The 23654-nt window shown below is 37.8% G+C and overlaps 1 protein-coding gene across 3 annotated transcripts in view; it reads left to right on the plus strand.

The window, feature by feature from the left end:
* Positions 1–22612, plus strand: part of SLAIN2 (SLAIN motif family member 2) — a 75917-nt gene extending 53305 nt beyond the window's left edge. The window contains exons 7-9 of one of the 3 annotated variants that reach the window (XR_006353586.1): positions 8044–8121; positions 15655–15783; positions 17177–17313. Coding sequence is in view for 2 of the 3 variants with exons in the window: in XM_043971251.1 (XP_043827186.1) it covers positions 8044–8121; positions 17177–17498; positions 19432–19498 (467 nt within the window). In the remaining variant the exon portion in view is untranslated. Of the gene's footprint in view, positions 1–8043; positions 8122–15654; positions 15784–17176; positions 17499–19431 lie in introns of those variants that run through there. The other 2 variants (XM_043971251.1, XM_043971252.1) reach the window with 2 other exon arrangements.
* The last annotated feature ends 1042 nt before the right edge of the window (positions 22613–23654 follow it).

The following is a 23654-nucleotide window of genomic DNA, read 5'->3' on the forward strand; positions in this document are numbered from 1 at the left end:
TTTAAGATTTTTGTCATGTCTGATATATTTTACATAAGTAAATAATCTTTAATTTTATTATCAATGTATTGTTTGATATAGATTTTCCTATTTTGATGTTATATGACTTAAATGTTATTTTATTCATAAGGTTTGCTGCTGGTTCAGATTGTTTTATCAAATGCTATTTTTTTTTTTTTGCATAAACTGCTATAATTGCTAGCATAATAGATGCGGCTTTTGTTTTCCTTTATTTTTATTTTTGGCTCTTAAGTGGTAAAGCTTTGGCTCTTATCTTCTGGGCTGCATGAGCCTGACTTTGCAAGGATGCTTTCATTTCTATCTAAGGAACCACTTCTTTGCCTTGTTACTATGCTATGCCATTCCACTAATTGTATATGCTCAACTTGCTATGGCTGCAATATTGTGGATGCTGGCATTCAAATCTGAATGGAGCAAGAGCTTTAATGTAATGTGATAATTTAGTTTTTTAGAACTATTAATCTTAGGCATTTTTTAATGCTTCAAAAGTACAACTGGAAAAAGTAAATAGCTTATAGAAAGCAAAATAGGTTGGAGAAACATGGAATATTATAAACTGTGCTTCATATATGTATAATTTTCCATAATTCTTTCAGTTTAAGGAAAGTGTCTGAGTAAAAGTAGTAAGTCTACTTCATAAGTAATGTAGCTAAGAATATTGGAACTTCTCATTAATTAGTCATATTATAAGAGAAATAGGTTGTAATTCTCCACACAAAAAAAGGGAAAAGGCTGGCCAGATTTGAGTGAAAAACCTTTACTAGTAATGGGCTAGAGAAAGATCCCTTTTCAGAAAATATATAGGATTTTTCTAGTAAGAAAGCAAAGGGGAAAAAAAAAAGATAAAATGATTAGGGGCCAAACAAAAAAAGTTTCTGTGCTGTTTGTGTAACAATAAAGTTTATTTGTAAAATTCCCCATCTCACACTGCTAGATGTCCTGACAGACACCCCGTGTGGTAGACTTTGTATTGGAGTTATACTATGGGACCAAACCATCAAACCATGAAATTTATTTAGTGAAATATTGTATGAGTTTTACAAAAATCATCAGCATAGCATTTTACCATTTCTCTGCAGCTCTACTTTCTTTACAATGTAGAATATGTTCCATAAAATAGAGAACTGTGAGCTTTCAGATTCTGTAACTTAAAAAATGTTGGGTCAAGAGACCTCATTATGGAGCCCAATCTGAATAGAGATTTCTGTTTACCCCTTGGGTTCTGCTGGGCTCAGGTGATTCTCATAATGTTTCAGGGTAGCAGTAACTATATTTTCTGAGCCCTCATTTTTTTTGTTTTGTTTTTGCAGGGCAATGGGGGTTAAGTGACTTGCCCAGGGTCACACAGCTAGTAAGTGTCAAGTGTCTGAGGCTGGATTTGAACTCAGGTACTCCTGAATCCAGGGTTGGTGCTTTATCCACTGCACCACCTAGCTGCCCCAAGCCCTAATTTTTAAAACATGTACTTGTAAATATTTATTTTGTCAGTGTGGATAGGCTGGTGAGTTTCTGTGGTCAAAAAACCTTATCTGGTGGCTAATCTTATGGTGAGATAATACTTTGTGAATTTAGTGAGCCAATCCCTATATGATAGGGTTAATGGGTAGGCTTGCACTAAAACCTAAAATAATAATGTAATTAACAAATCATTGTTATATTGCAAAAACTCATCAGAAACATTGAATATTTCTTTTATTTAAACAAAACTTAAGCAAAAGTTTATGATATAGTTGTAATATGTAGGTTAGTATTTTTATTTCTCAACAATCAAGATTATAGGAACAAGTAGATGGAAAATAAATTACAGTATTGAACATGATTTACTCATGGTAACTGTTTTGGTTGAAAAGAATTTATAACGGACAGGTAGGCGGCACAGTGGATAAAGCACCGGCCCTGGATTCAGGAGGACCTGAGTTCAAATCCAGCCTCAGACACTTGACATTTACTAGCTGTGTGACCCTGGGCAAGTCACTTAACCCTCATTGCCCCCACACACCCCCAAAAAAGAATTTATAACTTGGACCTTGATCCCAGAAAACACCAAGATTTTCTTTGGTTTATGCTATATAAACTAGAGCTTTGAATAGAATAGTAGTGTGAAGATTTGTCAGGAGTAAAGAGGGCTCCATGCATCAAGAAGATAGTACTAATCAGAGAGTTAACATAATTACAAAAAGGAACAGATCATGCCAGACTAAAATTTCCTCTTTTGATGGGGTTTCAAGACAAGCATCTTTGGGCATGCTAAAGATAAAACAACCCACCTAGATTTTAGTGAAGTATTCAGCAAAGTTTCCCTTGCTTTCCAAGATCATATGCTTACATTCGCAGATGACAAAACTAGGAGGAATAGCTAGCACACTGTGGATGGCAAAATCCTAAAGGAATGTTTGGGTTAGCTGAAGCATTGGGCTCAGTCCAGTAGTATGATTTGGGGGGGGGGAGGGGGGAGGCAATTGGGATTAAGTGATTTGCCTAGGGTCACACAGTTATTAAGTGTCAAGTGTCAGAGGCCGGATTTGAACTCAGGTCCTCCTGACTCCAGGGCTGTTGCTCTATCCACTGCTCCACCTAGCTGCCCCCAGTAGTATGAATTTAATAGGGATGAATATAAAATTTCATACTTGCAGAACTGATTTCGGGAACAGAAATACAAGATGGCAGAGGTTTTATTACACAGTTTGGTTGGAAAAGGATCTAAGTGTTTTATTTTAGTGTTCAGTAAGATCACGGCTCATCAACAGATATGGCAGTTTTGAAAACTGATTTGCTTTCTGGCTGCATTAAGAAAAAGGTGGTTTCCAGGATTGGGGGGGAGGGTGATAGGACCATTGTACTTTGCCCTGCTAAGATGTCTGGGATATTAGGCGTCACATTTTAGTTAGGGACACTGATAAAGCTGGGAAACAAATAGATAAATGAAGGCAGCATTATGAAGGTCTTCAAGATCATGCTATATGGGGAACATTTTAAGGACCTACAGATTTTATCTTGGGAAACTACTAAACTTAGAAGGGCCATGGATTTAACTACCCTGAAATACGGTCTTATGAAAGAGGGTAGTTTCATTTTGCTTGAGTTGCAAGCAGATGAGTAAAACATTGGGCACGCGTTGTAAAAAGACAGGTTCCTTGATGTGCTCAAGTGGAATAAACAGTAGTAGCTTTCTCTTGATGGATGCTTTTAAATAATATCTAAATGATTATTTGTTGAGTGTATTACAAAGAATTACTATTCATATATGGGTAGGATTAGATGGCCTCTGAGATTTTGTAAAGGTATGGTAATTGGAAGAGGTCAGACCCTCTCCATTCCCCTTCTAGCTTCCTAGTCTCTGGTTGTTTTGTTAGAGCTCAGAGAAACAATCCCTTTCTTTCTGTTTCTATTTGTCTTCATTTTTTTCTTACAACCAAGATTTCTTGCCTTCTCTGTCTTAATAGAATAGAATAATGCAATATGACAAGTTCTCTCTTCCCCTCTTATGCATAAAAGCAAAGCAAAATAAAAAGCATATTGCTCTTTCTAGAGTTATTGGTTTCTATTGTTTCTAAGAAATCAGCTCTAAATCTTTGTGGAGAAAAATAAATAGACTAATGGTAGGTTCCTTTGGCAATATGAAGGACTTCAAGATTTTATCTGAGTTTTATAAGGAACTTATAAGGAACTTACAGTCTCATAGAAGAAGAGAGATTAGACCTAGGCAGAAAACATCTTATTATTATGAAAATAGTTTTTACTTTGTGGTCCAAGACCCCTAAAAGGGTTTTGGGGGGGGGGTGTCCCCAGGGGCTTGCAGACCATACTTTGAGAACCAGTGGTCATGTTCAATCTCCTGATGGGGCTAAGTGACCTTCCAAGGGTCACAGAGGGATAATAGATAACAACTAGGGTTCAGACTTAGCCTAGAAAGTAAATAAGGGGCACAGATAATAATGATCTTACCTGTGGCCTTGTAGTCAAAAGACCTGTTTCAGGTCCTGTCTTTGTTACATAGTAGTTGTGTAATCATGGCAAGTCATTTTTAATCTTTTAATGCCCTCAAGAAATCCTACTTTTTGTTAAGATGAGTTGATCACTTGCATTAGTTCATTTCTATCTCTGAGTTACCTATAGTGATCAAATAACAGAACCAGAAAAGACCCCTCTCCTTCCACCCCCTCCCACCAAATTACCATAAATTTATATAATACCTTTATCTTGGATAAGCTCGAGTCACACTCCTGAAGACACTGGTTAATCTTTGATTGTTTTGTTTTTGTTTTTGTTTTTTGTGAGGCAATTGGGGTTAAGTGACTTGCCCAGGGTCACACAGCTAGTAAGTGTCAAGGGTCTGAGGCCGAATTTGAACTCAGGTCCTCCTGAATCCAGGGCCAGTGCTCTTATCCACTGCGCCACCTAGCTGCCCCCTCAGTTCCTTAGGCTTACAACCTAGGTGTTATCTTCAGTTCTTCATTATCATATCCAATCTGTTGCCAAGGCTTGTCTGTGTCACATTTGCAATATCTCTCAAAATATCTCCCATTCTTCCCTCTGATACTGCCACCAACTTGGTGCAGGCCTTCATCTTCTCACACCTGGACTACTGTAGTACCCTCCTGGTGGGTTTGCCTGCCACAAGTCTCTCCATTCCAGACCAGCCACTATTTTTTGCAGCTAAGTGATTTTCCTAAAGTTCAGGGCCAATCAGGTCACCTCCCTTTTCAATAAACTAGTGGCTCCCTATTATCTCCAGGATCAAACATAAAATCCCATTTGGTGTTCAAAGCCCTTCAAAACCAGCCTTTCCTTATCTGACCTTTCCAGTCTCTTTTACACCTCACAAATGTTCTTAAATTTAGTGACAGTGGCTTCTTTGCTATTCCCAGAACAAGACACTTCAAATTGTTGATTAAGATTTGTTTAAGACAATACAATATGGGATTTAGTAACAAGCTTTCTCTTATAAAACTGAAGATAATTTCATAGTGGCTAGTCACAAAAAGCTTTTGCCTCAATATCAGGAAAAGCACAAGATAGAAATTGGATACTCAGAAACTTTTCAAGTACAAATGAGCATTGTGTGTAAGCTACCACACTTGATTTTTTGATTGTTGAGCCCTTTATAGAGTTAGTGAAATGAAAGAAATGATGCAGCTAGTTGATTTACATTTGAAAAGATTTGAAGTGCTCAAACTGCACCTTTAAATAGGTTGTCCCAAAATTTATTCTAAGGAGTATTGTCTTTTTCCATGTGCTTTGTGAAGTCGTGTTCATTTATGGAAATTTAAGGAGGCTAGTACCTATGTGCCCTCCATGCCCTTCCAGGAAGATAGTTGAGGCAGTTTGTGGTTGTAGAGCAGAGGTTTCTTATGTCTATTTAGAAATTAAAAACTCATTGAACTATTCAGCATTTAAGTGGTAGCTGAAATTATTCTCTACCGCAGATATTACCATGTTTTCTGTGATATATTGATAGCTGGAGGGGAGCACATTGTGAAACTGATTGCATAGCCAGGAGGTAGCAGGGGTATTCTTGAAGTAAGTATATGCTAACCTGGCTGACATCGAAGTTACTTTGACTAGCTTTTGGGAGCAGCTACTTAAATTTACTTAGCAGTAGTAATACTTTCCACACTTGTAGTTCCCTACACTAGTGATATCACAGGTCCAGATTAAAAAAATACCATTGATCATCTGATATAGTACTTTAAGGCCTTTACATACAATATCTTATCTGATCTTCATAATTATACCCACAAAGTGGTTACTTAAAATATTATTATCCCCCATTTGACAGATAAGGAAACCAAGTCAGAGAGTTGGTAATTTCCCTATGAGATAGTAAATGCCAGAGGCAGGTCTATCCTGGTTTCATGTCCAGTAGTTTTTCTGTAACATCCCACTGCCCCTGATGCTTTTAGTGCTATTTAATAAATTTAAAATTAGATAAGTAGGCTTGTCTTCTCTGTTGAAAATGTTAGACTGTCACATTTAGAATCGGTATCTGGTTGATTTACTAAATTATTATTCCATTGAGAAAATTGTTGGACTAAAGTAGGCTGTCTAAAGCAACACCAAAACTCAAGCTGAGTGTAAATCCTACTTTTTGTTGCTATCCCTTGGTTTCTTCCTTATTCCAGATAGGTGCTGATTAATGTTGTCTGGCTAGATTTTTGTGGCAGCTAAGTGCCAATAGGAAGTTTCCTGGTAACCTTAGGTAATGTAAGCTTCAGTACTGGATTACTGAAATGCATAAAAACAATACATTCATATGTTCTATTAAGTTTTACAAAGTGCTTTCCTTACAGCACCCTCATTTTTTATACATGAGAAAACTGAAGATCATAGTAGTTAAGCACCTTACCCATGGTCAGCACAGTTTAGTAAGCTGATGAAGTGGGATTTAAACCTAGGTTGCTTGATGTAAAGGCCTGTATTCTTTTCAGTGTCCTTGCTGAATGGACATCGTGACAACTTTGGAATCCTTACTAATTTACTTTACCAGACCATTGGTTACGGCAAGCCCTAAGCCCCGCTGGTGAGAGAAGAGTCCTAATAGGTGCAGAGTTATTTTTCAGTTTGGGGGCCCTAAGATTATTTCTTGTATCTTGGTTCCGAGTGTTCTGTATCACTTAAAGAGGAACTCTGGTTTAGTTTTGAACTCTTCACTTGACATCCTTGCCTAGTATAGAAATTTGGAACCCGTGGTCAAGATGAGCCAGCATAGCTAAAGGCATAATTGGCATTAATCCATAACCAGACAGGTTTTCACAAGGGACATGATGGATTTAAAAGCATCTACTATGCTTAGCGGGGAAATGAAATAGTCCCTGCCCTCAAGGAGTTTTGTTTTGGGGAAGACAACATTTACACAAGTACATATGAAATATACACAATAAATGGAAGGTAATTTTTGGGAGGAGGTAATGGTAGCTAGTCATTTGAGTATATAGGGCCTAATGTACAGAAGTAGTATCGGAGCTGAACTTTGAAGGAAACCTAGGGCTTCTAAGAGCCTGAGGTGAGTAGAAAGTACATTCCAGGTGTGGTGGACAGACTACAGCACTAAGATGGGAAACTGTATGAAGACAATGAGTTTGGTTGGATAGAGGGTTCATGATGGAAAAGAATGTATAATGAGGCTAAAGAAATAAGTTGGAGCCAGAGCATGAAGGGCTTTAGATGTCAGAAGAGCCTGATTTTTTTATCTTGGAGATAATGTGGAACCTATTGAGGAAGGAAGCAGTCAGTCACTTTGGCAGCTATTTTGAGGGGAGTTAAGAGGGGGAAGAACTTTGGGGCATGGAAAAAAATTAGGCACACATTTAAAGTCCAGGTATACAAGGAATGCTGGTAGTATGAGTCAAAAAAAAGAGTAGAATGGAATGCAAGAAATATTGTAGAAGTAGAGTTAACTGGTATGTCACGTTTGCCTTTCCTGTGACTGAGCCCATCTGTTTGAGAGGTTTTTGGTTTTTTATTACAAGAATTCCCTTTTTTTCCCCTTAAGGAAATTTATCTATATACTTGCTTTGCAAATGATAGGGTGTGGGGTTTTTTTTGGTGGTGGTTGTTTTGTTTTGTTTTGCATTGAACAAGCGCAGCATTTGTTTTGAGCCACATTATATTATAAAGTCTGTATGCGCTCTTCTTTAAAAACTTAGTCTTGTGTTTGTACCTTTGCATTCTGTAGCATGTCTGCTGGTGGTTTGTTTTCCCATGGGTGTTTTTTTGGTTTTGGTTTTGGTTTTGGGATGGGGTTTTTTTTGCATATTGGTTTTTTTCCTGATCCATAGGAACGTAGTGCTAAAACCCTGCATTTTGCACCTAAGATTCCCAACCTCTTTCCTTTGCATCCTAATGCACCAAGCATCAATTAAAAATCCCTCTGCTTCTAGAATTCTAACAGATACGCTGCTTCTAGTTTCTGTTCCTTGATAAATTTTCAAGTTTTTTTTTTTGAATTTTCAAGTTTACAGAAGCTATGCACTTTTATCTTGTCCTTCCAGACAAATATTACAGTTCCTTATTTTTCAACAGCTTCCCAAAGGCTGAAAAATTTGCCTCGTACTTCCCTCAAAGCCAAACAGTTGCTTCAAACTTCATCTACAAAAAGAGGTAACTACAGCCTCTTCCTAAGTTATAGTTTCAACACATGGTAATTAAATATTACACTTTTTTTACATACTAAGTTCAGCAGTAAATATGACAAACTACAAATGTTTTGTCTAATAAAAGAGTATTGCAAGATCCATTCTCAGTTAATTGGATAAATCCAGAGGAAGGAGGATTTTTCTACACAGGTATGTATTGTTGCTACTCATTGTGACGTGTAGCACTTAACATTATGGAATTTGGCGTTTTCCTTCCCATAGAAAAAACTTAAATTTTCACCTGATCATAGATGTGCCATCAAATAAACATTTTAAAATAAATATCATGTGATATTTTGTACACTTAGAGTCTGGACTGATTGGGCTTATAAATAAAGGGGGAAAAAGTAAGAATGAGTTTAAGGAGGAAGTGAGTAGAAAACAGGAAGCCAAAGTCATCTTTGGAAAAACCTTATTCTAAAGTTTTTGAAAGCTTTGAGTTTTGATGATTTAGAAACAAGAAATTTCATTCCAGATTGGTAGGAGATTAGATGTATTGGCCAGCTAAGAAAGAAATAAAGTCTTAAGATGAAAGGAACTTAAGAAGTAATATTGTCTAAAACATTCCATAGATGTAGAGATAAGACTCAGAAAGTTATAGCAGCTTAGCCAAGGTTACATTAAGTAGTGGAGAAATTATTTGAACTAAGTTCCAGATCCACTGAACCCTCTTACTAAACTTGCACCATGGCCTGCTTTTAATGAGAGAGATGACAATGGGATTGAATGGAAGAGGAGGGACAGAGGAGCAAAGAAAAGCATAGGAAATTGTAAAAGGACTTCAAAGCAAAGGAGAAGTAGCAGAGTTATACAAGCAAAAGGTTCAAATTTTGATTGGAAAAACATTGGGTGGCTATTGAAAAGCAGTTTTGGACATGAATTTATTTTCTTATTGCAATATGCTACGTAAAAATATTCTAGCAGTGTAGTGAAAAAAGTATGATTTGGGAGCAGCATCAATAGTGCATTGCACATAGCAGCCACTTGGTAAATACTTGTTGAATCAGTGAATCAAAATAAAAGGTGAAGCTGGAGGGTGAAAGAGATTGTATCCTTAAATGATTTAGATATAAGTCTGGGGGGGGGGGGGGAACAAATTGTGTGTGTGTGTGTGTGTGTGTGTGTGTGTGTGTGTGTGTGTGAGTGATGAACAACTTTAGTGAGTTCCAGTGAAAAACTGAAACTTCAAAGAAAACAAGTTTAATTTTTTTTAAAGACCACTTTTACATATAGTTAGAAAAATTAAGGAAACTGTAAAGAGATTTATTTATGAGTCATAGATTTATAATGTATAATATTGATAACTAGATTAGGTGCTATATACCTAACTTTTTGAGTGTTATGTTGGTTGTTGATAGTGGCTTTCGACATCAAATTTCCAATTCTACAGATAATGTTTTGGGTATGGGATTAATGTAGTTTTTTTCCTCTTATCTACCTTTGGTGTAGGACTCTTGATTTTCTAGGAAGTTTTTGCCTTTTACCCTATGTCCAATGCTCACAAAATTCTGTATTGTTTGTTTGTTTTGAAAAACATTCTCTTGTTCCCCATACTTTATTTTCCTAGTCATGTTTTAATTAGATTATTAGTAAATGCATATTTGAAAATGCCTTTTTATAGATACTCCAGTCTTCCCCCTACCATTGTGTTTGTATTACCTTCCATTCCCTCAGATCAAGTAACTGCCCATCTTTTTCCTTCATAGAATCTTGCTCATTATTATGAGAGCATTGACTTCCACAAATTTCCCTTCCATATTTATTTCTTAACCCTATTGACATCATTCCAAGAAATCTTTCTTCCTGAAAGAGTAATATATATGCAATGCAATTATGTAGGGGACAAAGATATATATAGAGATAGAGATATTATATATCTTTGTCCCCCCTACACATATATATGGGATTATTCAATTACATTAGACAGTACATTACATTAAACATAATGATGTCTTTCCTGAGGTCCCTGAACCCAAACTTCAAGAACTGTGGACTTAAAGTAACTTAAACTTGTTCTCATTTTGTCATAAGTCCTGGCATGTTTCTTAGAGTGCAAATTGGGTGTCAAGGAAATTTTAAACTTGGTTTATCATTAAACTGTATTAGCAAATTTGCATATATATGTTTTTTTTCCTTAAACAGGAAAATTATATTTGGAACATTTGAATTCACAAGAAGTCATAGGGATTATCTGGTAGTTTTGCTATTTTAAAATTTAGTTTTGATCCTTTTTGTGCAGGAACATTTAGTAGAAAAACATTGTTCAGTATCTGCTTTTAACTTTGTGTCAGTTTGTGGAATAAAAAGCAAGTGTGGGTGTTGTATAGAAAGAAAACTTTTTTAGCCTTTGTCCTTTTCCCCTTTGTCCATAAAACTTATCTCTACCCCTCCTCTGCTCCCCAAACCGTAGTCAGAAATTATAACATTTGAAAGACTGACTAAGGCTTCAGAAGAAAGGGTTGGGGGAGGGTTATAGGATAGAATTGGGGTTTATCCTTTCTTCTCCCTTCATTCTCTCCACTGATCTAAGCACATAGCTCTTGATCTCCTATAATTGTTTGCCCTGATTCTCCTGTAATAGCTATCCCTATCCTAACCTCAGTCTAATTTCATTCTGCTTGAACTTATGCCTTTGGTCAAGATCACAATGACCAGGGATTTTAGTGCTTTTTTTTTCAGTGGGATGTGCAACTATATGAGGAATGTGAGGGACAGACAGAAGGATAGGTTTCTAACTTGTAGGTTTTTTTCCACAGAAAAATTATTTTCCAGGCATATCGTGACTTTATTCTTTTAGGCTTTGGTGGACTTGGCTTTGCTTGTAGACTTCTAAGGACAGGCATATCTCCTGAGGAAGCCCCAGTAGCAAATATATTAGGAGTTTTTGTTTCTATCCAGCCAGGATCTGTCTCAGAGATTGTAGATTTAATAGTCAGGAAAGACCTTAGTTCAGATTATCTTAACCTTTTTTTGTTGTTGTGACATTCTGATGAAGCCTATAGATTGTCAGAATGTTTTTAAATATTTGAAGCAAATGCTCAATTTCAGTTAGAGGTTAGTTAAATTAAAGATGTAACTTTTTTCCATTCAAGTTCATGGATCTTCTGAAATCTCTTCCCAGATTGAGAAAGAAATTTATGTTCTCCCCTTACACTTCTCTTCTCCTCCCCCCACATTGTCTTGTTTTAACATCACACAGAAAACGGCAGAAAGAGTATTCACACCTGGGCCTTCTAACTCCAAATCTAGCACATTTCCTTCAGGAATCCATTCTTCCATGGGGAGGACAGCCTTTTAAATAATTCAAGGAAACAGCCACCACTTTCCTCTTTTCCAAAGTGTCCCCAGTTTTCTTTATGTAGTTTTTATGATTACATATTCTTCAAGCCTTTTACCATCTTGGTTCTTTATGAAAATCTGGCAGCTCTGGTTATTGTTATTTAGTCATTTCTCAGTCATGTCCAATTCTTTGTGAGTTGATTTGAGGTTTTCTTAGCAGACTACTCTGATATCTTTGCTGTTTCCTTTTCAAGCTTATTTTACAAATGAGGAATGGAGGCAAACAGGGTTAAGTGACTTGTCCAGGGTCACATCTAGTTAAGTGTCTGATACATCATATCCCTAATCTAAGAGAGTCCCCTCCTTAGCTCTTGTGTGAATTTATTCTACCATTCTATACTATCTTAATAAATGAACAGGAGAAAGGAATAGGAATATGCATTTGCCAGGCACTGTGCTAAGTTGACTCTCACAACAATCCATGAGGTCGGTGCTATTATTAAACCTATTATACAGTTGAGGAATCTGAAGCAGACAGAAGTTGAGATTTTCCCAGACTTATATAACTAGTAAATGTTTGTGGCTGGATTTGAACTCGGTTCAGGAATTCCTGACTCTGCACTCAGCTCGCTATCTACTGTGCTGCCTAGCAGCCCATAACAGAATTTGTGTTTGCTAGTTGAATATCAGTTTAGGTAGCTGAGATTTTCAGATTTTAGCCCTTAGTTCTTTTTTAAAAAATAATAAACATTTTTATTTAAAGTTTTGAGTTCCAAAGTTTGTCCCCTTCTCCCTCTCTAAGGCAGTGAGGTTATAGATGTGCAGTTACGTAAAACCTTTCCCTATCAGTCATTTTATTTAAGAAGACTTGAATAAAAGGAAAAAAAATGGAAGAAAGTGAGAAATAGTAACATGCTTCAGTCTATGTTTAATCAGTATCACTTCTTTCTCTGGAGGTGTGCATAGTATGCTTCATCACAAGTCCTTTGGGATTGTCTGGGACCATTGTATTGCTGAAACTATTTTCTTGGTTCATTTGAACCAGTGATAGCTTTGTTAGCTGAGTCCATGAGGAAGTTCTGAGCCTTAGCCTGTATACAGAGCTAAAAGGGACTGCAAAAGTCATCTAGTCTAACTTCTGTCCCTTTATCCCTTTTCCTTTTCCAGGTAAGGACAGCTAAGGGCCAGAGAGATTGAGTTGCCCAAAGTTATGAGCAGAAGGTTTTGTGATTCATTGGTGTGTCATTCCTTAGCATGGAAACATGGAGATGGGAGGGAGGGGAATTAGATAATAGCTTGTCACAACCCTGTACACAGGTGGCCCAGGCCAGAAGGCTGTCTTCTCAACAGACTGAATCAGTGGTGGGATTGGGCAGCCCCCTGGTTGTAAAGGGTCATGTTGCTCTTCTCTGGGCAGGGAAAGGGTCTAGAAGGGGTGCCCTAAAAATGTCTGCTTCACCAGCCCTGCCCTGTTTATCTTGGCAGGTGGGGATCCTATCAGGGGTTTGGAACCCTCCAAAAATATAAAACGATTTTTCCCCCCTAAATGAACTATTTGTGTCCCGCCTGTGGCAGAGCTGTCTGAGCTCATATTGGACTGATTACTATGGCTTGGGGCTAGTGGGGGAATTGGATGTGTCTAGGGAAGGAATGGAAAAGGTAAGAAAAAAAAAATCTTGGTGGTCAGCTAGAGATGGGGTGAGTAGATTTGTTTGGGTGGAATAAATAGATACTGCAAAGACACGTGGCTGGCTCAAGGGAAGCTGATTTCCCCTACCTTTTTGACAAAAAAAGCCCATATTCTGGTTGTTAAAACAAAACAGTAGAATGTGGTCTTGGAGATTTGATTTGGCATTAGGGTCGGGGTAGGCCTGATATTGTTGAGAAATGTGATTTGAATCTGGACTGCTTGGTCTTGAGAGGGAAAGGAAAAATCAATAGTTCTTTTTATCTGAAGAAGGGGACTATTGGCTTTTAAAATGCAAAGGTGGGGGTTGGTGTGGAGGTATTAAAATTAAAAATTTTAAATTAAATTAAAATTTTAAAAATAATTTTTACAAAGAACAAAAAAGAGGATTTTATATGAAACTCTCATCTCATTTCAAACAACTTGATGGGGGGGGGCGCAACAAGGGTTAAGTGGCTTGCCCAGGGTCACACAGCTAGTAAGTGTCAAGTGTCTGGTGCTTTATGCACTGTACTACTTAGCTGCCCCCAAACAACTTGATTTGAAAGTATATATAGCCAATTCAGCATGTTAGTTTCAAAGTTGTCTTACTTGTCTAGGTTGTCCCCCGAACCTCCTTTTGATGATATCATCAAAATGATACCATCTGAGGCCCCTAACCCACCTCCCTCCTTTTTTCCAGACTGGATCTCCCTATTAATAATCTAGGACAGTGGAAAGTCACTAGCACAGTGGCATCAGAGCTTTGACTTGTTCTGTTTTCAGTTTGAGGGGGTGGGGCTCACCTCTCCTTGGCAGCCTGGTATGTATCTCTAACCCTTCTCCCAGTCAGCAGGGACTCTCAGTGTGGGTGCCAGACTTAGTGTAGAAACCCAATTGGCTCAGTGTACTGCGGTTCAGGTCTGCTGAGCTCTCAAGCTCAGCTTCTGCCTCCTGGGTAACAGGATTAATAGGAAGGCTCCACACCATTTGCTTCAAGTGTTTTACTGACAGACTCTTATCTGGGGGGGGGGGGGGAGGCGGGCGCGGCGGCGGCAATAACTATCACTATTCCCCCTCTGTCTCTGAAATCTCCCCTCCCTCCAAAACACAACTCTCTCGATGAGTTAATTTACACAATTATATTAAAGTTATGAAGTACATAGTGTATGTACCAAACAATCTGCAGAGTACTGGAAATAAAAATACAAGGGGGGAAAGGTCAGATGGTAGATTAGGGTACTCTAGTAAGGAACACAAAACAGAGCTGAAAATGGGAGAGGACAGGGGAGATGGGAGGAGAGCGAGTTGAGCCAGGAGTAAAGTTAGTATAGCTAAGCAAAACAAAGCCACATATTGGCCCTGTCCTAAAAACATGTGTACTCTTTATTCCATCACTTTTCTGTTGTTAACAGATGGGAGGAATGCTGTGCTCTGGAGTGGTGGATAGTCATTATATTGTTCAGTTAAGTGTTTGAAAGTTATTCTTTACAATGTTGTCATTCTGACCTCACTGATTGACTTCATATAAGGTTTCTCTGATTACATTCTTAAACCGTGATTTGTTAAGCTATTCCCCAACTGATGGACACCCTCTTGTCTTCCAGTTCTTTGCTGGGTCGATATGAATGCCTCACTACACACATAGGTGCCTTTTCTCTCATTTTCTGTATTTCTGGATGAGTGGACACAGTGTCAAAGAATGGAAATCGTAGTGACTTGAAGTCAAATCTTTCCAAATTTCTTCCTAGAGTGGACCAGTCTTTAGCTCCACCAACAGTGCATCAGTTTGCCTGTCCCCTCTAATGATTGTCATTTCGACACTCTGAAGGATGTGAGATGGACCGTTTTACTTTGAATAGGGGTCAGTGTGTTGAATGAGTTAATTCTGGTAGCTTCGGGTAATGACTTCTATAACCCAAATCTGCTATATTACCTCATTTGAAAAGCACCCTTTTTATCCTCTGGGTTTAATTGTACATTGCTAACCAGTTTGCACTCTGTCCAAGTTAAAGGAATTTTAGGTACTTCTGTTTGGAAACCTTTCAGAGTTAGAATTATACTAACCCAAATCATGTCAAGTGCCATAGGTTGATAAAACTTGATTTAGAGGGGTGTGTTGTGTATGTCTTTACCTATATAAATTTCTGTAATGGCTTACTTCCCTATTTGAAGGTAGAAAGAAAAAGGAAATTAATCTAAACTGAAATAGTAAAATAGTAAACTGAATATTTATTGCAGACATTACCTGTATTACCCTTTTTTTTTAGCATCAGTTGTATATTATTAAAAAATGTTATTCTATATATAGAATAGATATTCATTTCAAAGTTTCCTTTCTGATTATTTTATAGGGAAATCTCTTGTGTATTTATTTTCCTGTTCTTATATATCTGTGAACATGATATTGCTGCAGCCTGTTCATACCCACCATCTGCCTCTCCATGGTCCTTGGTGTGTGTGATACTGTTAATTCTTTAGAGACAGTTGTATTCTATATCTTGCCTATAGTAACATGTTAGTATTAAAAAAGATGGACCTTTCCTTTCACAGGAAGCTCGGGGTCAGTAAAGGAGCTTTTAATTTTCTGAAAGCAATTCAGCCCACTCTCCATCTCTTGTTCAACTCTGGGCCCAACTCATTGTCCATCTCACGGTCTGACCCAGATGTACACACTGCTGGGTAAGCTCTATAGGGTGTCCACTGAGATGCATGTTGAAATCTGGGTGATAGACATTCTTCATGCACTTGGTCTTTCTTCTGTGGCTGGATAAGCTATAAAATACTCCGAGTGATCGTAGCTCTCTTCCAAAAAATGACAAATGGTGAGCAATGAGGAACTCTGAAGAACAGAAATGGACACATGGCAAGAATTATCAAGGGTGACAGTAAGGAAAGCTTCTAGCATGCTGAGTAGATAGATACATCTGTCTCTGCTGCAAACTTTTGGGATGGGAAGCCACGGTCAAGAATTACTGGATTCTTGGAAGTTTTGGAGGTAAACTTCCAAAATGATGAGAAACGCAGATCCACTTAGTTAAATATTTATTGAGTTCTTACTATGTGCCAGGTAAAGAAGGCAAAAGACAGTCCCCTGCCCTCAAGGAATTTACAGTCCAATGAGGGAAAGGGGGAGGGGGGGGACTGTGGCAGCTGCATGGGTGCCCTCCTTAAATGGAACTTCTGGGAGGAGCTGTCCACCCTCCAACTAGAAGGAAGGAGAGGCCAGAGGGGACTAACAAAGTGTGAGTTTCTGGCTTTGCAGAAGAAAGTTTCCTGAGGTGCGATAGAAAGAAGGTTGCAGCTCAATTACACTAGAGAATTGAGTATCATAAATAAAATCCAGGCTAATTTATGAAAGACTTTATGCTCATGTAATTCATACTTAAGCAATAGTTGCTATGTAAAGATTAGGAACAGGCCAGCTGGAATGCAAACAGAGCTGCCCCTCTGGTAGCTGTGGTCAAGGCCACTCCAGGGACTTTCAAAATAGAAATGTGCATTGGGCGAGGTTCATGGCCCCTTATCAGCTTTGGCCATTTTGGGCTTAGGGATGGAGACTCCCATCTTAATGCTGGTGCTGGCAGGCATTTCCAGCATCATGTTGAATACAGTTTCTCTCAGAAACTACTCAGATACTAGGGTACTTTGAAACCAATCTGGGTATTCTTTTTTTTTTTTTCCACCAGAGCCAGTTGTGTATGTAGTAAAGAGGGGGTGTGTGTGTATTTATCATGAACACTGGAATGAGGAGGGATGTGGGCTTGAATCCTGCCTCTGCCTCTTTGGCTATGTGACCCATGGCAAGTATGGTGCGGATAATTTCTTGTAGTACCTACCTTATAATAAAGATATTTATCTTAAGGCACTGTTTAATGTTTGTTATACCCTTTTCTCCTCTCCCTACATTATACTTCAGGTTATGGACTATGAGTGAATAACTTATTATGATAAATAGTTTATTTATATTAGTATAAAGTAAAGGCTTCCTAGCATTAACAAAAGGAATAATTTAAAATTTTCCAAGATAGTGAATTAGAATGATTTACATGAAATTTTTTTTTTAATTTTATAGTACCTTCTCCAAGTAAATTCCGCTCCCCTGCAGCACCATCTCCTTTGGCTCTCCGACAGCCAGTGAAAGCTTTTAATAATCATGGTTCTGGCCCTGGTGGCGGTGGTCAAGAAGCAGCACAACTCACTCAGACTAATTCCTCACCTGGACCCCCTGTAGTTCAGAACGCGGTCTCCCCAAGCCCTGCCAGCAACATCAATAGCACTACTGTCACCAGACCTGCAGGGACCACAGGCATGAGGAGTGGCTTGCCCAGACCCAGTGCCCCTCCTGCCGGGGGAATACCAGTGCCTCGCAGCAAACTTGCACAGCCTGTTCGCAGGTAAGTGGGCCAAACGATGTGACTCTGGGTCTAGCTTTAGTCAAGTTTTTATGTTGCTTTGGGAAGGACTCTTGAGAATCCTTAAGAATAAATTGTCAAAATGTTCCAGATGATGATGAGTATCCATATAATCAACCTGGAAAAATGCTGCTGCTGCTCAGCTCCTTTTTTTTGAAAAGTTAGAATAAATGATACATTTCAGTTTGTTTGCGATGTTTCAATTGAAGAACTGCAATTAATTACTTCCCCAGTTAAGTGCTTATTTATTTGAAATTTTTTTGTAGCCTTTCAGATTGTTAAATGATCTCTTATGCTAAGTACTTATTACATAATAGTTTATTAATAATTCTCATCCTGTTTTTCCCCTCTACAGGATTCCTCTCCTTTTGGTTTTTGGGATACTCGTAATCTGTCTTGGTCTTCTTCTTTGTCTCCTTGACTCAGTCTGTCCTGGCCATATATTTTCTCATTTTATCTAATTGGCTCCCAAGGATTAAGTACTGTGCCTATGCAGATGACTCTGTAGATACATATTATATGTATCTTCTCTAGGCATCTCACACTCAGTCCATCTTAATGTCACTTCTGACTCCTCACTCTGCTATTGCCCATATCAGGTCTTTGATTTCTCGCTACATTTCCATTTTTCTACTCACACAACCACACCACTACCTAGTCAGGCCCTCATGACCTTTCTTCTAGTCTTCTGAAGCTCTGCCTCAAGTCTCTCCTCACTTGAATTGTGATTTTCTTTAAGTACAAATCTGATGGCATCACTCTGCATCCCTGGAACTCCCCTTCCTCAAACTCTGGTAGCTCCCTAAGAGCCTCCAGCCTCAACTATAAACTCCTATTTGGCATTTTAAGCTCTCCAGTCCTCTTACACGTTATTTATCACTCACCTCTCTACACTTCTGTCATCCTGTTTTTGTGCTGGCTCTTCTCCATGCATATAATGCTCCGAACTCTTCTCTTCAAAGCCTTGGTTTTCTTCTAGACAACTCCAGCTTCACCTTCCGTAGGAGACAGGTCCCAATCTCTAGCTGTTAGTGCTTTACATCCAAGTTTACCTGGTTTATATTTTGTATGAGGCTCCCCCAGCCCCAACCCCTCCCCTTAGAATGGAAAGCAGAGGCTATAGCCTTTTCTCTTGGTTTTATATTTATTCCCAGCACTTATCCTTGTGCCTGGCACATAGTAAGTGCTTTGCAGTCATTTCACATGATTTTATAAAAACATCAAGGTAATTTATTTTATCAAGAATTAGTCTTGTAGGATGTGTCATGATGTTTACTTGGAAGTTTTTTTTTTTGTTTTTGTTTAAGTGACTTGCCCAGGGCCACACAGCTAGTAAGTGTCAAGTGCCTGAGGCCGAATTTGAACTCGGGTCCTCCTGAATCCAGGGCTGGTGCTTTATCCACTGCGCCACCTAGCTGCCTCCTTTTGTGTGTGTGTGTTTTTTTAACCACTGTCACCTAGTGATTCTCTAACTTAGCACCTCTAGGCTGTTAGAAAATGTAGCCTTTTGTTTTACTCTTCCCTTGGTCTAAGAGTGTGACAGTGTGACAATGGTTAAAAAACACACACACACACACACATACACACACAAAAGGAGGCAGCTAGGTGGCTGCAGTGGATAAAGCAGCTGGATTGGGGAAGCTACAAATGGATAGGGAAGTTAATTTGTGACAGGTGGTTGGGAATCCAGTACACTTACTCCACCATTGAACAGCTATTCAGAGTACAGCAGCTCTGGTCTCTTCCTCCTTGAAACCTTTTGAGAACTGCTCTCAGGAAAATAATGCCCAGTGCCTTAACGTGGAAGTCTTCTGACTTTGGGGGTTGGGAGATGGTCTTTTTGCTAGTAGTTAACATAATAAAGGTCTAGCACATAGTCTTTCAACTTTCCATAACGTGAACTGTTTTGTTTCAGATCATTGCCAGCTCCCAAAACATATGGTAGCATGAAAGATGAGAGTTGGAAAGATGGCTGTTATTGACCAGCAGAGAAGAATGCAGGGTCCACGGCTTTATGGACATCCCTTCACCAGACTAAAAGACAACTTTATATGCAGACTCTTCAGATGTGACTTTGGGATTTGTAAAATCCCAGCCCTCTCTGTCTTAATTAGCACAAACTGACAGAGATGATCAAGCAGCACTTTAATGACATTTAACATCAGCTATGTTTGGTAATCATACAATCATTCTCCATCGAATCACTTTTAGTTTTGTTTCCTAGAAAACCCAGTTAATTTTGAGTATTTGACAGAGGCCAATGTCTGGGCAAAAACCTTAACAGATGCCAAAGAGAAATGCCCATTTACATCCAAGAGTGCATCTCTGTGCACAAGTATGGTATATTAAAGCTATCCAAAACATTCAGCCTACTTTAGCTGTATTAAAAAAAATACATTTTTCCCACTAATAAATGTGTTTTAATGAGAACTAATATTCTGACTACAATTGTCTAAAGTGGTGTGTTCCCTAGTACTCAAACTTCAAATTAAAAAACATTTTGGTTTTAAAAAGTATTACCTCTATTTAAAAGAACTCTTGCAGCAATTATTTTGGAGATTTTCTAAAGAAATGGTTTACCCTAGTAGACATGGCATTATCTGATCTTAAGTTGTGGATGTAGCTAATATAAATCACCACCATGAGCTTGCATCCTGCATGTTGCTTCGACATATCAGAATTTTGTTTTTGTTGCCAAAAGGGCTTAGTATCAGTTGTACAATCTTTCCAAACTTCATAATTCCTGGCTCAGGAAAGATGACCTTTGCTATTGAAGCCAGCTTGTTAACACGATGTTCACTATTACAGAATTGAGAGGTCATTTTGGTCGTTGTATTAGCAGGTTTCCTTGATAGAAAAAGAGCAAGTTGTACTGTCTGTTCATTCTTGATTATCACACCTCAGTGCTTGTAGCCTGGAACAAAACTGTATACAATAACAACAAAGGAAAATCTATGCACTTACACAAAATCTCTGGACATGGTAGTTGTACTGTTGATACCAAATGACATAGTTATGTTTCATAAAAAATAGCTTGCTGAATGAATCCTGTTCTTTTATGTTAAAACCTCTTTTAGAGATGTTGTCCCTTAGAAGATGTATTCTGCCTTATATCTGTTTTTGCATTATTGCTAACATTTTGAAACCTGCTGCATATGTTTACAAAATGTTAAATTCTTCCCATATAATGGCTATCAAATTAACCTTTGTCTACATTTTCATTGGTTTCACTATCTGGTTGCCACAGAATTTTGCTTTACAAGAAATTTCTGGTTTTTTAAGCTGCCCCCCACCAGTAGATTTAGAAGACTGGGACTTTGGTAGCCTAAAAAAGATTTAGATAACCAAACATAAGTTCTAATGTCTATTAAGCAAAGAAATAAGCTGGCCAAAGTAAGTGAAATAGGAGGGGGAGGATTGGTAGGTAAGGGAATCTTTTGGTAAAGCCTTGAGTTTTGTGGATTAATAAAAAAAGAACGAAATATTTACACAGTAAAAATCCTTGTGTTATAATAGCTATAATTTATCACACATAATACCTACATCATCAATTGGAATCTTCAATCACTTGAGAAATTTATCCTTTTAATTCTAGCAAATTACTGAATTTAATAGGGGTAGAGTACCATGGTAGCATAGAAATACCACAAGATGAGGAGCCATGAAATATGTGCCAGAGGCAAAGAAAATAGGACGATAAGGCAACTAGAAAGTACCAGACTCCAGCTCAGATGATAGTCAAACACTGGCAAACTTCATGCAGTTTGTCCTGCCCTGTAACCCACTAATGACTTATAATACTAAGGTAGATGTAACTGTCTTTCTAGGACATAGCCACAAGATATATTTCAGTATTGAATACTCAAGGACAAATGGCAACAAGGCTTTCAGTAGCTCAACAAACCTGTACTACCCAGATGACTTTTCCTCAGAGCACCTTGTTAACATAGGCCAGCTGTAGCATAACATCTACACAGGTGATATCACTTAATTATATAAGCAGATAAGTGAAAAAACTAGCTATTGCCATAAAAACAGGCCTGTTTTTAGTGCAACATTGCAAAAAAATATGCTGCAGTCTAATAGAAATTTTAATTGATCTATTATGAAAAAACAATCTTTCAGTTTGAAAATGAGTTTGAAAAGGAATATTCAGGTTATTTAACTTTTTTTTAATGGCTGCATCTGAAAATATATATTTTTAAAATTCAACTACATCACTTATTAAAAAGGTATTCTGAACTTGAGTTTGGTAAAGCAACCTTTTTACCTGCTGTTCTACTACCACAGACATTTGGCTTCTGGTTTCCTGAAGAGAAAAATTGATTTTTTTTACTAGGAAGCCTTTGTGCACTGCCAATTTTTCTGTTTGGGGAAATCTAAGGATTCTCTGTGGTTAGACTTACGGAAGAAATGTGGATTTGATAAAACTAGTGCCTATGATTTACTTAACTTATGTTTGATATATAGTAGTAAGGGTTTTATGAATGTGGATTTTTTTTTTGTGCCAACAGCTCTGAATTGTCATTTATATGTAAGCAGAAAGCTTTGAGCTCTGCTTCCAAAGTTATTTAATTTTTTCAGTGTTTGAATGTTATTTTTTGTAAGTGTGTTAATAAAAAGTGTAAAAATTAGAAAATATAAATATTCTTAACTCTTAAGCATTTGCTGGATCATTTTTCTATAAAACCTATTTGTATAATATAAAACACTCTTATGGGTCGACTTTTTCTTCAGTTATGAGACCCTGGAATCACATTTTGTAAAAAAAAAAAAAAATGGGGACCATTCATAATTGTCACAGAGATGATTTTTAATGTTAATATCTCAGCCAGTTTCCATACTGATTTTATCACTTTTATAACAAACGTTTTCAAAAAGTCTAATTGGAAATGTATGTGGCCCCTGGATATGTGTATCTGTAGTATGATCCTAGACTGTATGTTTAAATCCACTTTTTATCGAATTGACTGTACAGATGTACATTTTTGACATTATGCATGGTCCTTTTAGATCACATGAAGTTTGATTTGCAGACATTTCTATAGATTAACTTGTATATGTGGTTGTCTCCTTAATAAACAGCCTGACCATAATGCTTACTGTTAAATTTATACTCATTTTTCCAAGTGTTTCATCAGTACCTAAAACAGGTAAGATTCTAAACTTCTGAATTGAATGCAAATTGAAGTTATGTCCATTTTCAATTTGTAGGCTGCATAGATGATGCTATCCTTAATTTTCTGTGTCATTAATAGTTGATGTGCAAGTGATATGATGTACTAGAGTAGGAAAGTACACTGCAGTGGCAGTCAGAAGACCTGGGGTCTAGTCCTAGCCACACCACTGGGTAGTTGGGTGACCCTGTTAATTGTGGAGCAGCAAGTCTCTTCTCTAAGCCTGGTTTTCTCATCTGTAAAATTAGAGGATTGAACTAGATTCTCCCAAATCCCCTGAGACTCCCTCCACATGTGTATTATCAGACTGGCTTGTTCCTGAGTAACTTCCTTTTGCTGTATGTAGTTGTTTGCTTAAGACCTGCAAGCTTATTTTATCATGTGAAAAGATACACAAAGGAAAATCTACTTCTGAGAGAGGAAATGCAACAATGAATTAAAAAATCAAATTAGCTTTGATATTATCTATATCTTGACAAAGGTGTAAATTCAAGAAATGTCTCCATTTTACTACTTGTTGGCACAGGCAGCAGAATTAGTTGATTGGGGTGGGGGAGGGGGTATCTTGAGAAATGTCTTAAGAGAGACATCACAAAGACATAGTTTAGCTTAGAGCATTCTACCGGAATAGAATGGAGCTATTTTAAAATGATGCTTTGGAGAAATGATAATGTATTTCTAAAAGTATTAGCTATAAGCTTTTCAGCATTACTATCAGTGTACCCGTGGCTAGAAGACAGGTGTTAAGCCCAGGTGCCACTGAATGCCCAGGAAGGTGTGTGCTTTGATTTATTTCTTGGCATCTCTAGGTTTGCTCAGCACATGAGAGAGAGCTTTTGGTTTGAAACAGCTTTCCCAAACTAAGCTGACCATAAACACTTCTAGGTATGGAATATACTTGTGGGACTTGAACTGTGGCTTGTCATTTTTGTGAACATGATATTCAGAGGAACAAGTACTG

This window comes from Dromiciops gliroides, chromosome 6 (assembly GCF_019393635.1).
Source record: "Dromiciops gliroides isolate mDroGli1 chromosome 6, mDroGli1.pri, whole genome shotgun sequence".
In the NCBI taxonomy this organism is placed as follows: Eukaryota; Metazoa; Chordata; class Mammalia; order Microbiotheria; family Microbiotheriidae; genus Dromiciops; species Dromiciops gliroides.